Raw genomic sequence first — 17,192 nt, forward strand, 5'->3', positions numbered from 1 at the left:
GTATATTATGTATTATACAAATACCTGCAGAGGGCGCCAACCACCTGGTGATGTGTGATTCGAGGACGTTTAAATCTATTTAATTTTAATATTTGGACACAAGCAAACTCAGAGCGACTTTTATTTTTAAATAGTGACGTACAACAAATCGCATATTTATAAGCGCGTCAGACTTTACATGCGTTCCCAAATGAAACCCAAACAAACAGCACATGCAATAAAAGACCGAGCAAGCACTATCAAAGGTTTTACCGTAAACATAACTTTATACTGATATCGCCAGAACGCTTTTCACCTCGAGGAGTAATATCGCGAGATCTCGTGTGCTCCGAAAGCTGGGAGAAATGGTATTTAACACATGCAGCATTGTTAATTTTGCATGAAAAGATCGTTTTAATCGAAAACAAAAATGAACAGTAATTTCATATATACTGCCTTTTAAAAATTCAAGTACCTTTTCATAAATATGGCTGTTTTCAGGGGTTTTCCAGGACTTAAATTTCACTTAAATTGCACCTCGTATGAACCCTGTAACAGTGTAAACTGTGATCGTTACAGCTGCATCATCAGCTCTGCATGCTCATTTATCACATGTTCGTTTATGTGTCAAACAGGGTCCAACATTAACACTCAGCAAACACCAGACGTGAGCAAAAATGTTCTTTGGTGAGTAAATAAAGCTGCATGACTTTATTAGGAAATAAAACATAGGATCAGAGACAGAATCAAACCAGTGTTATTTTAGCATCATTGGGATACTATTATAGTTCTATTAAGTACATAAAGTTAAACTAAATAAAAATGAGAAATGTTGTGTTGGCAACTAACTGAAGTTTTTTATATTTTATAGATTGTATTTTGTTTAGATTTAATTTATATAAATAATAATAAGTTTTTTCAGAGATGTATATAAATACAAATCTATTTGTTGTATAAATATTTATAAACATGTTCGCTCCACTCAGGTATCTGCAGGTGTGTGTGTGTGTGTGTGTGTGTGTGAAACACTGTGTGTGTGTGTGTGTGTGTGTTTGACTCACGCTGCTGCTGCTGTGTGTGAGCGTGCTCAGCTCCGCCGGGGGTGACAGGGGTCGCATGGAGGGGTCAGAGGTCGGCTCCGCCTCCAGCTCATCAGGCAGAACCACACGTTTGGGTCTCTCCTCCAGCAAACAGCTGTCCATGTCCACGTTCTCGTAGCGCAGAGCAGCGGACAGATCCAACAATCTGAAACACGCATCACACCTCCACAGTCATTCAACCTGCAGCTGATTATATTTCATTATACTGTACTTAACTTTCTATATTTATATAGCGCTTCATGCAATACAGATTGTTTCAAAGAAGCATAAACAAGAAAATAACAGTGATACTGTTGCAAAATTCATCAATTATGAAACAAACTCAATTTCAGCTGTAAAGCAGCTCCACAGAAGACAATAAAGTCATTATAACAGGGTTATAATGTTATAATTAAAACTAAAGGCCAAAAACATTTTTGCTACTTGAAATAAAAGTAAACATTAACTGAAATAAATAAATATAAAATTTACTTATGTCATTTCAGCTAGTTGCCAAGGCAATATATATCATTTTCATTTAGTTTAAGTACTAAAATAACTAAAATTAAGACTAAAATAAAAATTAATAAAAAATAGACAAATAAATATGATTTAAAAAAAAGAAGAAAATTTTAAATTAAAGCAAAATAGTAATATTTAAAAAAAAATAAATAAATAAATAAAGACAAAAACAGAAACCAAAATTACTATAACTAAAATTAAAGTCAAAACTGAAAATACAAACATAAAATTAAATTCAAAATATTAACAAAAACTATAATAGCATATCAATGATAAAATAAATAACATTGCAAAAATAAAAAACAACAACGTTGCATTATTTTGCTCAATTTAGTTTAGTTCAATAGCAGTGTCATTTTAAACACTTTTGACATACACCTTAAGTAATAAATTACACTATAGAAATACGGTTTTGCTTTGGACATTTACCTTGGCAGCAATATGGTTTTCAAATGAATATATTAATCAGTACCATGGTATATATATATATATATATATATATATATCAAAGTATTACCATTTGATGACATCACTGTTCCGTTGCAGTACTGTCCCCCGTTCTGCGAGGGACAGTCTCACACGTCTGTATTATAAAGCTGCATTAGAATGCATTGATAGAATATTTTAAATTGTTCTCTGATATCTACATAGAAGGTATGTGGCTTAGTTAAGAGCAAAAATTCTCCAGAAACAGTTTTACATGTCCATTTACAACCCTAGGATTTGTCCCTAGAATGAAACGCTCTGTTATTGGCTTATTTGGAAGGGTCATGAATAATAATATTGAGCTCTGCTCTGATTGGCTGTTTCACAGCGCGGCTCATTTCAGTGGCTCACACAGATCTCTACTGTCCGGCGCGAACGATGGAGAGATTAGAGCCTGTATCAGACGAAGATACAGATTTTGAGAGATTTTGCAAGAATGTTTAGCGTCCGAGGTATGAACATGATCGCTACGAGTGAACGAGGCTTGAGAGAGAGTTGTGTGTGAGGACGCGGACGCAGCCTCTGTGTTGCCAGATCCAGCTGTTATAAGCGTTTTTGGACTTGTCTTTTCCACTTTTTTTGACACTTTAGAAAGTTAATAAAATAGGACGTTGCAGTTTAGGGTCAGCGATATCTTTATCTTATCTTAATTGCAAAAACATTGAAATAATTTAGATTTTTATTTATTGGTTTTTGTTTGTTTTAATAGCAATATCTGGCAGCACTGCATCGATGATTCGGCTGGCCTAGAACATGGGCTGGAATACGTTATGCAAATGTTGGGGGCGTAAACATTAATGATCCTGACTGTAACGTCACATCGGTGTTATGTTGGGATTCGCCTCTTTTTAAGTGGTCTTCTGCACGCACGAGATTTACATAAGGAGGAGGAAACAATGGTGTTTGAGGCTCACTGTATGTCATTTCCATGTACAGAACTCTTATTATTCAACTATGCCAAGGTATTCTGTGACAGTATTCCATTCTAAGTCGTAGATGTGTTTGAATGAATAGTGTGTGTGTGTGTGTGTGTGTCACTCACATGCCGTCCACCGCCGTGTTCCTGATGCAGCCGTAGAAGGAGTCGCTGGATCCCGTCTCTCCTGGAGGAACGCCGCCGATGAAGAGCTGCTCCAGAGCCAGAGCTTTATCTGCAGACGAGCCCAGCTTCAGCGTCGCCTGGCTCAGCTCGTCCACAAACACTGCGATGGACCTGAAGAAAAAACACGCAGAAATCAGACCGACTGAGCTCAACCCACACGCTACTAAAACCACATCCCAATACACTCAAAACATATTCAGATTTATGCATTTGAATTGCATGTAAAATTTCCATCCGTTTGGATAACACAGTTTTAACATAAATTAAATAATGTAAATATTTGCATCTATTTGATTTTATTTTATTTAAATAACCATATTTTCAGAATGCATTCATTCAAACTGCTTAAAATCAATTATAGCTATTATAGTTAACTAAAATGAAAAATAAATCAATAAAAAAAACATTATCATTACTTGAAATAAAGTAAACATTAACCGAAATAAATTTTTTACTTATTTTATTTCAGCTAGTTTTCAAGGCAACATTTCTCATTTTCATTTAGTTTAACTATATGTACTAAAATAATTAAAACTGAAATATGAATTAATAAAAATTATATACACATTAAAAAAAAACTACTAATACAAATGCCAAAAACAAACAAAATTTCTAAAACTTTGACTAAAATGAAAATGAAAATGCAATATGTACAAATAAATTTCAAAATCTCGAAAATAAATAGAGTTTGTCAATGATTCTAAAATAATTGAAACAAACTGGATTTATTGATGATAAATATATAAAGCTGGTTACTGTTTATGTAAAACAGTTTATTAACACTATATTAACACTATAAATCATAATTAACACAGAAATCTGACCTGTTTCATTGATGTATGACTGTTAAATATGAATCTCATTAATTTTGTTAAAACTGTGTCATCAATGAAGGGGAATTTTATATGCAAAACTTACATTTCAACCTGTATATTTAGTATGAAGGTTGTGTAATATTGCTCTGTGTGTAACAGACCTTTTGTTCCTCTGCAGTATGAGCGAATGCTCCTGTCCGTCACTGAAGGAGCCGTTCTGTGATTTGACGACGGCTTTGTGCACGGCTCCGCCCTCAGCCACGCCCACATGAACCTCCAGCGATCCAGACACGAGCGTCACCAGGAGGAACGACTGAGAGAAGAGCAGCCGATGAAGCACATGAGCAATCTGACACTCACACACACACTCACACAAACACACACACACACACACACACTCTCACACACACACACACACACACTCACTCACACAAACACACACACACTCACACACACGTCCGTTTTTGTGAAAAGTGGGTTCATCCCATAGGCGTAATGGTTTTTATACTGTACTTACTGTATGTGCTATTGTCCTACACCAACCCTACACCTAAACCTACCCCTTACAGGAGACTGTGCATTTCAACTTTCCCCAAAAAAACCTCATTCTGAGTGATTTATAAGCGTTTTGAAAAGTGGGGTCATGGGTCAATGTCCTGAGATGTCACCTTCAGCTTGTAATACCTGCCATACCCTCGTCATTATACACATCTATGTCCTGACTTTTCACAAAAACACGCACACTCACACACACACTCACACACACACTCACACACACACTCTCTCACACACACACACACGCACACACACACTCACACACACACACACACACACACACACACACGCACGCACACACACACTCACTCACTCACTCACACAAACACACACACACTCTCTCACACACACACACACACACACACACACACACACACTCTCTCACACACGCACGCTCTCACACGCGCGGTCTCACACACGCGCTCTCACACACACACACACAAACACACACACACACACACGCACGCACACACACAGATGATGCTGTGAAGACTGAACCGACCTGCTGCGTGTGTCGACGCGAGCTGAAACCCGCCAGGATCACGCCTCGCTCGCGTCTGCTGGAGAAGCTGCTCATGATCTCCGTCTGAGGAGCCAAGAGCACGGCGGGCATCTCCAGGAAACCTCCGCCGAACACCGACACGCTGCGGATCGGCTGCAAACACGGCAACAAATCCTCCAAATCAGAAAAACTCCTTCAATTATACTTAACCTTCCTGGAGATAATCATCACAACTTTACATTTCTATGTTTGTGTTTGTATTATAAGACAAGGGTCAAAGAATATAAAAATTAGGGGAGTTTAGAATAATCTTTAATAATAGTCTAGAAAAAAATATTAATATTATATATTTTAATCTAAAATTATTATAGTAATATGTTATATAGATAATATTTTAGTTTGAGATATTATATATTTTAATCTAAAATTATTATAGTAATCATGTTAAATGATCATATTTTAATATTTTAGAGTTTTAGATATATATTTTCATCTAAAATTATGATATTGATAATATGTTATATTGACAGTATTTTACAGATTTAAACAAAGAAAATGAAAGGGGTTCAAACTTAATTAAGGGGCTTTCCAATAATCTAGTAATAAATTAATTTAGTAATGATAAATATAAATACAGTACTCAACATTTGAAGTGGATCAAAAAAGTTCATTAAAGTTGTTCATCAAGACAAGAACGGTATTGTTTTGGTTTTAGGACAAATATGATGAAAAGTTTTGATCCACTTCAAATGTTGACTACTGTATATTAATATTATAAATATTACATTATTATAGTAATAATATTTTTTTTTTACAAACTTACTATTTCAGTATCCTTTGTTTTATACCACAATAACAAAAATGAAAGGCAATAAAAATGCAGTACTTTTCAAGTACATTTTAGTCCTGCTAACAATAATTGTGGCTTAATGAGTGAACTGATTAATTTAATTAATGAATTAAAGCTGAAGACAAACTCGCCTTCAAATTAGTTTTGCAGTTCAACAGACAAGAATCCATTAAATACACAAAACCCCACAAAATTTTACATTTTTATTAATTAATTTTCAGTGTTTTATTTTTAAAATTATTTATTTTAATTTTATTTCTTTATTCTTTTTATTTCAAAATGATTTATTTTTACCATTTAATATTTATATTAAGTGTTTTATTTTGAAGTGTTTTAATTTTAAAATGATTTAAATTTGACATTTTTACCTCTTAATTCATTTTCTTTTCTTTTAATTGTACATTTTTATGGTTGAATTCTTAGATTTTCATGTGATGCTGTACCTTGAGGACGCAGCCTTTCTTCACTCCGTACGACTCTCTGAGCAGATCGAAGTTTGTTCGAGCGATTTCCACATTCTTCATACAGCCGACGAAAGAGCGAGCCACGACCTGCCTCCTGCAAACGTCCGCAACAAATTCACACGCAGTACAAACAATGACCCAAATAAAGTGACCGCAGCGCGTCTTCAGAGAGTTTGCTCTCACCTGATTGGTCGAGAGGCCGGTAATCCACCGATGTAGATGGGGTCGAGGTCAGAGCGATTGAGGTCAGAGGCCGAACCCGGAGACTCCGCCTCCATGACCTCTCGCTCGGAGGGGTTATCAGCGGCCATCACCGATAAATGACCTGCAGACACAACACGCATCACTTCCTGTGAGCTTAAACCTCATGAGAAACCTACAAGACGTAATTGATACGAGATCAGAGCGGCACCTCGGCGCTTGTTCCTCTGCAGAGCGATTCTGTACCAGCTGCCGGTGTTGTATGTTCTGCTGGAGGTCAAGGTCAGCGCTCCGGAGCCCAGTTCAAAGGTCAGGTGAACCTTCCCTTCCACCAGCTCGATGGACAGGAAGTCTCTCTACAAACGCAGACGAGAAGAGAGAGACTGAATGTTTTCTTTTAAAAAAGGCCTCTAACACTAGCTTTCTCTATTCTATTTATTTGTTTTCTTTTTATTTATTATATAATTATTTTAAAAACTATGTTTTTTAACTGCTTGTTTTCTTTTTAAAAAATAGAAGCCTGTAACACTAGCTTTCTCTATTCTTTTTGTTTTCTTTTTATTTATTATATAATTATAAAAAAACAAAAACCTTGCAACGTGTACTGCGTTGGGCTAACTGTCATAGCACTTATTTTGATTGCTTCTATTATTCTCACTTGTAAGTCGCTTTGGATAAAAGCGTCTGCTAATTGACTAAATGTAATGTAATGTAAATGAGTGAGCTGCTGAGGAGCGCTTGAGAGGAGTGTAAGGAGGTGAGAAGTGAACGTACGGTGCCGTTGGAGGCCAGATACAGCAGCAGGCCGTTCGGAGACAGAGTCTTGAAGAACATGACCACGCTGGTGGACATGGAGCGCAGAGACTTCTCCACCACAGAGAAACCGCTGCCGTCGAAGTGGAACGACGTGTCTTCAGTGCGCGGACTGATGGACGAGAAACACGAAAGAGCGTCAGTGACCGTTTCCATTTACCGCTCATCAAAAACACATCTGAAGACTAGCTGGAAACAGGGCCGGAGTGTAGGTGGTTGCTAGGATGTTTTCAAGTGGTTGCTAGGTGTCATATATGGTTGCTAGGGTGTTGCTAGGCAATTATGGCATTTTCAGTGGTTGCTACGTGTCATAAATGGTTGCTAGGGCATTGCTAAGTGGTTGCTAGGGTGCGTTGGGTGGTTGCTAGGGTGTTGCGGGACCTATACAGCTATTATGGTGTTTTCAGTGGTTGTTAGGTGTCAGATAGTTGCTAGGTTATTGCTAAGTGGTTGCTAGGCAGTTGCCAGGGTGTTTTCAGTGATTGCTAAGGGTCACATATGGTTGCTAGGGCATTGCTAAGTGGTTGCTAGGGTGTTCTGGGTGGTTATTAGGCAGTTGCTAGGTGTCATAAACAGTTTCTAGGGTGTTCTGTGGGTTGCTAGTTTGTCATTAGGCAGTTGTTAGGGTGTTTTTTTGTGCTTCCCAGGCAGTTTTTATGGTGTTTTCAGTGGTTGCTAGGTGTCATATATGGTTGCTAGGGTGGGTGAGCGGTGTGTTTCACCTCACGAAGCAGCCGCCGCACTCTCCCTGTCTCTCAGCGTAGTTCCACAAGCCGATGTTGTTCTCGTTGAGCGACGCTTCGCTCATGCAGCCTCTGAAGTGGGTCACTCTCACCGCTGGGGATTTCTGGGAAAAACACAAGCGATGTAAACAGGGCCAAACACAGAGGAACAGCAGCCGGATCTTCATCTCACCTTCACCTGAGCGCCGAGGCCCCCGACGAACACCCAGGTGGATCTGCTGATGTCCATCACGGTGGAGGAGCCGGACGCTGTGGTCTTCACTGCGGGCAGCGGCTCGGAGTCTGTCTGCTGGACGGTGAGGGTCCCATGTCTCCCGAACCTGCAGCACAATCACAGGAGAACCGGACGTCAGAGTCTGTCATTCAAAGAGAAGAACCCAAACGTCCCATCAGTGCTGAGAGTTACGCACCGCGTTGCATTGATCCTGTGCCACTTGTCGTTGTTGATCTGAACGTTGGGATACTCCAGTCTGGTGTGTCCAGAGCCAGTGTCCCACAGCAAGGACACCTTCCCATGACGCATCTCCAGAGCCATAAAATCCTCCTGATGTGATATGAATAAACATCACATAAACTGAGACTTTAAACATTGGAATATACATACAAACATACATACTGCATGCATAAAACAATTTATTCAGAAACCAGCTGAAATAAGTTGAATCCCTAAAGCGATTAACTGGAAATAAATAAAAAATAAAAATGTATATGTATATGTATATATATATATATATATATATATATATATAGTAAGATTAATTAACAAATAAAAATGACAAAAGCACTCCAAAAATTATTGAAACTTAAACTAAAATTAAAGTAAAAATTTAAATAAAAAATAAAAGCTAATTCAAAATTAATAAAACCTATAATAGTATAAATAATACTAAAATTAAAGATAAATCACTGAAATTAAATGAAAAAACTAAATGTTTTTGAAAAACTATACACATACATATACATGTATACATCAAATTATATAAATATTATTATTAATTATTTTACTAAATAATTTTCAAAATTACAATTAAACCTGAAAATATAAAATAAAAGCTAAAAGCTAAAATATTATTAGACTTTAATAGTATATCAATAAAACTAAGGTTGAATCACTAAAATTATTAACTGGAAATAAATAAAAACAAACTGAACTAAAACTGAAAAAAAGAAAAAAAAAAGAAAACTCAGTGGTAATATTATAAGACATAACAGCACATAACAAAATTACTTACTGAAAATATAAAATAAAAGCTTGTTTAAAATAACAAAAAGTATATAAATACTACTAAAATAACAGTGAGCATCTCACGTAATCTGATTTGACTTACGCTGGCGCTGCTGCCCATATAGAAGAGCAGGTTGTCCGGTTCGCTGGTCTTCATGGTCAGCGTGAGTGTGTTGAAGTTACTGGACGTTACCTCTGGTCTGTACGCTCGCACACAATCCCGGTCCGCAGAAACGGCCACTTTAATCTGCAGAGATCAGAGCGTGAGCGGCTGGTTTATAATGCTGTGCTATAGGGCTGTCAAAACGGCTGAAACTAAATTTTAATTTTGCACTTAAATATGATCAATATTTTAATTATATTTTAATTTAAAAGACATAATTTCAGTTAAGGGGGAAAAAATCTTTTGGCTTCTCTCCTGAGGCCACAAGAGGGCGCATCGAGCAAAATATTACTAATGAACGTTTCTTCAAAGCAATAAAATAACATGACTATCTGTGAAAAAAGTGCATAATGTTTATAAATCATATATAATTAAGTTGTTTAAACAATTAGAAACAAAACAGCATCACGCATGTACATATAGTTTAATACAAAGGACCAAAAAAACAATCACAAAGAGTACTTTTTCTATTTAAAAACATGAGATGCAGTGGGATGGAAACTGCTATAAAGTCTCGAGATATGTTTTTTAAAAGTTGAACTTACATTAATTTTACATGCTTTCTGAACATGCGGCTCTCTTGTGCGAGAGTGTTAGATGCCCCTCTAGAAAATATGATAAAAATGAGTTCTGTGTGAACGGCTTGGTTTCAGTTTTGACGTAAACAACATCTTCTCCGCACTGATGTTCTCTTTTTCTGCAATATTTTGAATGAGCAGCCACTGGATAAGCCAAGAAAAGCATTATAATGCAACGACGCTTACATCGTCATCGCATCTCGTGCTCCACTGATAAAGCTGCCTGACGCACACCTAACATTCAACGTTTTTGCATTCGAATGTGGATTTTTATTTTAAATTGAAGAATATTTGAAATTCGATTTTTTTTTTTGACAGCCCTACTGTGTTATTCTGAGTCATGGGACGCGAGACTCACCGACGCCGCCTGCTTGCGAGCCTGATTGATCAGCTCTTTGATCTCCGACAGGTTTCTGCTCAGGTTCTCTCCCAGAGTCTGCAGCGGCTTCAGACGCTCGAACAGACGCTCGGTCTTCAGGTGAGCCTCGCTCAGTCTGGATCTGGCTGCGCTGGCTGAGGGCCGAGACGGCATTTAGTCATTTAGCAGATGCTTTTATCCAAAGCGACTTATAAATGAGGACAATAGAAGCAATCAAAACCAACAAAAGAACAATAATATGCAAGTGCTATAACAAGTCTCGGTTAGCCTAACACAATACATGTAGCAAGGTTAATATATATATATATATATATATATATATATATATATACACACACACACACACACACACACACAGTCAAACCAAAATGTATTCAGACACCTTCAACATTTCTCACATTATATCGCAGTTTATTCGCTATAGTTTAGAAAATGGTAATAAAATATGAGTTAAACTGCGTCAGAACTAATTCATCTTGATAATAACTTTGATAGAAAGGAATGTAATGAATTCGGTTGAATAGCTGTCAGCTGTTAAAGTTAAGAACACAATTAGATAAAACCAATTTAGCTCAAACAATTACCAAGAAATGCTTATTTTGTTCAGTCTGTGTGTAAAAAGATCACATTAACAATTAAAGAAAAAACACTTCAGCAAAACACGCTCAGCTCAAAGTGTCTGAATCATTTTTGATCCGGTCGTCCACTGTATGAAGGATTTCTGGGTGTAATATGTCACAGTTCACTTTATTTTGCTCTCCTCACTTATTTCACACATAGATATGCACGCTGCACTCACTAGTAAAACAATTATATCTGGTGTCTGAATAATATTTGGTTTGGCTGTATGCATATACACACATACATATAATAAAAATAAATAAGTAGATAGAATAGAAAAAAAATAGAGAAAGCTAGTGTTAGAGACCTTTTTTTTTTTAAACAAATAGACAAACTAGAATTATAACAGAGAGTGCTAGAGTTAGAGGGTCAAATAAAGATGGAAGAGATGTGTTTTTATTCTTCTCATATGAAGAGAGTTTAGTGCAATCCCTCACCGGTGTCCTCTGAGTCTCTGACCAGCTGGATGGTGCTCCTGATGCTGTGATTGGCCGAGGCGACAGCAGAAGACGACGCGTCCAGCTTCACACGATAATCCTCCAGACGCTCCAGAGCTTCCTGTAAAGATGCATTCGCTGCTTCCGCCTGCTGCTTGGCCTCGAGGACCTCAGCTCTGCTGCCTGAGAAACACAATCATCCGCTATTCATTTATCCAGCGCATCAATTAAAAAAAGTTACAGAGAGGTACTTAAGAGCACAAAAACATCTGTTTTATATATTTCTGCTTTCACTGATTTTTTTCTTTTTACAAACATCAGCCCTGATCATAACTACCAAAAATTAATTGATTTTCAGGATTTTAACACAATGCCGCTGTAGTCAAAAAACAAATAAATCAATTATTTTCTACATATTAAATGCTAAGCACTTTTTAAATTTTTTTATTATTACAGTGTAACATATGTCAGTGATTAGAAAAATCATTAATTATGATGCATTATTTTTTTTGTGCTGTCTGATTTAAAAACAATTATGCCAAAATGTAAAAAAAAAAAACCTATATTTAAATTTTTTTTTTTTTTTTTTTTAAATAGTAAACATTTCTAGGCACTGCTAAGAGAATGAAAGGCTATTAATAAAGAATGCATAATTTAATGCCTAAATGGCACTGTAAATGTCAGGCCCCTGGAGTGTTTTTGTTGTGTTTTCCCTCCCCATGTGCTCCGTGTCCCAGTTTCTCCCTTCATTCCATGCACCTGTGTTTCCCTGATTGTTCTGTGTTTATAAGTCCGTTCAGTCAGTGTTTATCAGGTCTACCAGTTTGGTTTGAGTGTCATTCCTCGTTCCTGTTGTGGATTTACTCCTGTGTGTTCGTTCATTAAAAGACTGTTTAATGCTTCTCCGCATCTCCTGCGTTCCTTCCAGCAGTGATTCGTGACAGTAACTAAATATTGGTTTTAATGGAGACATTTTTGGTACTGAGTCCTGAGTGTAGGGGTGTCCCCGAGTAAGAATCTGAATTATCGAATCTTGCCATAGATAGATACATTACCAAGAGTGAAGTCAGACATTCAACAGTCATAATTACTGATGAAAACACACAGGGAAAATGTGTAACGGATGCCTCGCAGATAGCATTAAATGTCAGCGAAACCCTAAGAATTCACAACATTTTTACAATAGTGCTCTCATTATATGAGATATATGAGATATAATAAAAGAAAATAATAATAAACGGAGCAATTCCAATAGGGTCCTCGCACCATGGGTGCTCCCCGAGGACGCTCGAGGGTTAACGCACCGTTAGGGAGGTTCCTCAGGATGTTCAGGGCTTCTGGGAGCATCTGTGTGAAGTTATGAATGTTCAATCTAACCAGATTCAAGCTGCCGGTCACTTCACTGACGTTAAACACCAGCCCTGAAACACACAGACAGGAATATGGTTATTGTTTGATTATTCCTCTGTATGAATGGTTTCAGGTTGGAGTGGCGTGTTCACCTTCTGTGTGGTTCTTCAGAGATCCGCTGGAGTCCAGAATCTCAGAGCTCTTCTGAAGCGCCGTCGTCCCCTGCTCGGTCAGCGAGCGCTCGGACTCTGACGTCTTACAGAAAACACACATCAGCATCACTAAACACTGCTTTTTAATATCATCCTGAATCGTGAATATATGATGATGTATAGCATTGTCCCCCATGATTTTACGTTAATTTTTCAATTATTCAGCAACACATTGTCACATGACATGCAAGTAAACAGATAAAATATCTAATCTTTTTTAGTAAGTGATTTGTTTTTGTTTTTATTATTTGTTAGTGTTTAAAAATATATATTTTTTAAAAAGAATTTAAAGAAATGGATACTTTTATTCAGCAAAGATGTGCTAAATTGATAAAAAAGAATTGTCAGTAAGACTTCTATTGTTAGGAAAGATTTCTATTTTTAATAAATGCTGTTCTTTTGAACTTTTTATTCAAAGAATCCTAAAAAAAGGATCACAATTCTTTTTTTTTTTTTTAATTAAGCAGCACAACTGATAATAAATAAGCGTATTGATAATAAATCAGAATGATTTTTATTACTGTTTTTTTTTTTTAAATAAATGCAGCCTTGATAAGCAAAAAACTTAAAAATCTTACTGATGCCAAACTTTGAATAGCAGTGTATATTTATATATATTTTTATTAGACAAGAATGCATTTTGGTTTCAGGTTTTAGACAACTTTGATGAAAGGTTTTGATCCACTTCAATTGTTAACTACTGTATATATATATACTGTATATATATATATATATATATATATATATATATATATATATATATATATATATATACATACATATGCATGCACACACACACACACACATATATATATATATATATATATACACACACATACATATATTTTAATAATTGATCCACTTCAATTGTTAACTACTGTATATATATATACTGTATATATATATATATATATATATATATATATATATATATATATATATATATATACACACACACGCATGCACGCACACACACACACATATATATATATATATATATATATATATACACACACATACATATATTTTAATAAATAAATAAAAATATTTAAAAATTATATATATAGTAAGTAGCATTTACTGTGAATTGAGCTACTCTGAAGACACACTATTATCAGATGCACATGTGCAAATAAACACAGTGCCACAGACTATATACTATAATTAAATCGAAGTTATATTGTAGCCCTAATTGTTTATTTTTACAGTTACTTTTGATCAATTATTAGCTCGTCATTTGGAAAACCCTCATGTAACAGTATCCTGAAGCTCTGATTGGTTGGCGTACCTGATTGAGGGCGGAGCTAGCGTTCTGATTGGCGGCGTGGGCCAGATCTTCAGCCAGCTGTGTGTTTTCTCTGATGTTGGTGTTGGTTTGAGTGGCGCTGGTGGCGTTTACTGCTGCAGATCTAACCTCAGACAGAGAACTGAACCACAACAAACATATTCAGTCTCATAATCGGTTAGATATTTATGAGATATTCTGAGGGTCACGCACCTGTTAAGAGCTTGTGCCTGTTTGCTGAGAGCTTGCGCGTGATCCTCGGCTCTGTACACCAGCTGTAGGGCGTCTCTTTTGGTCAAATCCATCACTAAAGCGTCCACGTGCTTCCTGAGAGCCGGACTCCATCCTTCCAGATCACTCCTCGTCTCATCCAGAGTCTGGAACCACACACAAACAAACAAATGCATCTTAACACAACAACAAAAAAAAGCTTATCTTACGTAGTATTTTTGCCTTGTTTCTAGTTATCTAGTCATTTACTAGATAAGCAAAATTACATAAGATATTTAGTGTTGTTTCCAGGGAAGAAAAAAAAAAAAAAAAAACTAAATTAAGTGCATTTTGCTTAAAACGAGTAAAATGATCTGCCAGTGAGGTAAGTAAAATACTCTTGTTTTAAGCAAAATGCACTTAATTTAACCCCCCCCCCCCGGAAACAAGATTAAATATCTTTGTCTTTTTGCTTACACTGCTTTTCTTACTTAGATTTTTTTGTCTTGTTTCCAGCCAAAATATCTAAAAAAAAAATTTCAGAAAAAAACAAGTCAAAATTAAGTGAGTTTTTGCTTGAAACAAGCAAAATAATGTGCCAATGGGGTAAATAAAATAAACTTGTTTTCTGTTTGAAATAAAATTATTTTGCTTACCCCACTGGCAGATTATTTAGCTTGTTTCAAGCAAAAAAAACAACATAATTTTGACATGTTTTTTCTGGAAACAAGACAATAATTTTTACTTGTCCAGAGCATTTTTTGCAGTGTATCTATCAAATGCAACCTAATTTAAGAATTTTTTAGATATTTTGACTAGAAACAACACAAAAATACTAAGTAAGATAAGCCTTTTTTTGCAGTGTTAATTACAGACACGATATCATTTATGTCTAAACAGAGTTCAGTGATGTAGAAAGGTCACTTACAGCCGTGCCATTGCCAATGTCTTCAGCGATATTGAGAGCATCGGTCAGCAGGTCTTGAGCTTCCTGTACCTGCGTTTCTACTTCCTGGTTCAGACTGCTGACATTGTTCCTGGAGATCTGGTGAATAATTACAAATTTTAATGTTTCTAAAAGAGTCTCTTCTGCTCAGCAAGGCTGCATTTACTTGATCAAATACAGTAAAATGTGAAATATTATTCTAATGTAAATCAGCTGTTTTCTATGTGAATATGTGTTAAACTGTAATTTATTTCTGTGTTCAAAGCTGTATTTTCAGCATCATTACTGCAGTCTTCAGTGTCACATGATCTTCAGAAATCATTTGATGCTCAAGAAACATTTCTGATTATTATCAATGTTGAAAACGATATTTTTTTGTGGAAATAAACTATATTTTTGACACTATAAACTATAAAAAGTTTGGGTTAAGTAAGATTAAAAATTAATATTATTCAGTAAAGACGCATTAAATGGTTTAAAAGTGCCAGTAAAGGCATTTATAATGTTACAGTAGATTTCCTTTTCAAATAAATGCTGCTTTTTGAACTTTCTATTCATCTGTGAATCCTGAAAAATAAAATGTATCACAGTTTCCACAAAAATATTGTGCAGCACAACTGTGTTCAACATTGATAATAATCAGAGATGTTTGTTGAGCAGCAAATCAGCATATTAGAATGATTTCTGAAGATCATGTGACACTGAAGACTGCAGTAATGATGCTGAAAATACAGCTGCGCATCACAGAAATAAACTACAGTTTAACACATATTCACACAGAAAACAGCAGTTTTACATTAGAATAATATTTCACATTTTTCCTGTATCGTTGATGAACTGAATCCTCCCGTGATGAAGGCGTGACTCACAGTGAGCGTCTGGAGGTTGGTCTGGATGTCTCTGAGCAGGTGTTGGCTGTGGTTGTTGTGGCTCTTGGCCGTGTTTAGGGTCTCCTGGATCTGCAGGAGCTGCTGGGTGTATCTGCTGAGGGTTGTGGAGATGTTCTCCTGTCTGAAGCGGTTGTGACTGAAGGGATTTGACATCTTATCCTGAACCTTCTCCAGCACAGACACTGCAGAGCTGCACACACACACACACACACACACACACACATTTACATTTAGTCATTTAGCAGATGCTTTTATCCAAAGCGACTTGCAAATGATGACAATAGAAGCAATCAAAACCAACAAAAGAGCAATAATATGCAAGCCTCGGTTAGCTTAACACAGTACACGCAGCATTGTTTTATATTTTAATATATATATATATATATATATATATATATATATATATATATATATATATATATATATATATATATATATATATACACACACACACACACACACACACGCACGCACATATATATATTAGTGATCCAAAATAAAAGTGTTTGTTTACACAAATTTTGTGTGTGTACTATGTACGATACAGTATATATTTTGAAAATATTTACATGTCTATATTTTTACCCATATAATTTATATTATATATAAATATATTTAATATATAAACATAACATTTTTCTGAAATATATACATGCATGTGTGTGTATTTATATATACATAAAAAATATACACAGTACACACACATAACGTAAACAAAAACTTTTATTTTGGATGCAATTAATCACGAATAATCATTTGACAGCACTAATATATATATAATACTA

General features: G+C 35.8%; 1 protein-coding gene across 1 annotated transcript in view; it reads right to left on the bottom strand.

Moving 5' to 3' along the window:
- The window catches only part of lama1 (laminin, alpha 1), an 80,900-nt gene that overhangs the window by 7,504 nt on the left and 56,204 nt on the right, over window positions 1-17,192 (bottom strand). Inside the window, exons 37-56 of the mRNA XM_058766072.1 lie at window positions 16,387-16,597; window positions 15,500-15,616; window positions 14,575-14,738; window positions 14,365-14,503; window positions 13,017-13,119; window positions 12,819-12,935; window positions 11,515-11,697; window positions 10,436-10,590; window positions 9,440-9,583; window positions 8,522-8,655; window positions 8,284-8,431; window positions 8,091-8,215; window positions 7,330-7,480; window positions 6,767-6,911; window positions 6,538-6,679; window positions 6,334-6,448; window positions 5,041-5,193; window positions 4,145-4,296; window positions 3,109-3,279; window positions 1,041-1,224 (exon numbers count right to left, since the gene is read on the bottom strand). Of these exons, the coding sequence (XP_058622055.1) occupies window positions 1,041-1,224; window positions 3,109-3,279; window positions 4,145-4,296; window positions 5,041-5,193; window positions 6,334-6,448; window positions 6,538-6,679; window positions 6,767-6,911; window positions 7,330-7,480; window positions 8,091-8,215; window positions 8,284-8,431; window positions 8,522-8,655; window positions 9,440-9,583; window positions 10,436-10,590; window positions 11,515-11,697; window positions 12,819-12,935; window positions 13,017-13,119; window positions 14,365-14,503; window positions 14,575-14,738; window positions 15,500-15,616; window positions 16,387-16,597 (2,953 nt within the window). The remainder of the gene's footprint in view (window positions 1-1,040; window positions 1,225-3,108; window positions 3,280-4,144; window positions 4,297-5,040; window positions 5,194-6,333; window positions 6,449-6,537; window positions 6,680-6,766; window positions 6,912-7,329; window positions 7,481-8,090; window positions 8,216-8,283; window positions 8,432-8,521; window positions 8,656-9,439; window positions 9,584-10,435; window positions 10,591-11,514; window positions 11,698-12,818; window positions 12,936-13,016; window positions 13,120-14,364; window positions 14,504-14,574; window positions 14,739-15,499; window positions 15,617-16,386; window positions 16,598-17,192) is intronic.

Source organism: Onychostoma macrolepis, chromosome 24 (assembly GCF_012432095.1).
Source record: "Onychostoma macrolepis isolate SWU-2019 chromosome 24, ASM1243209v1, whole genome shotgun sequence".
NCBI classification, from domain to species: domain Eukaryota; kingdom Metazoa; phylum Chordata; class Actinopteri; order Cypriniformes; family Cyprinidae; genus Onychostoma; species Onychostoma macrolepis.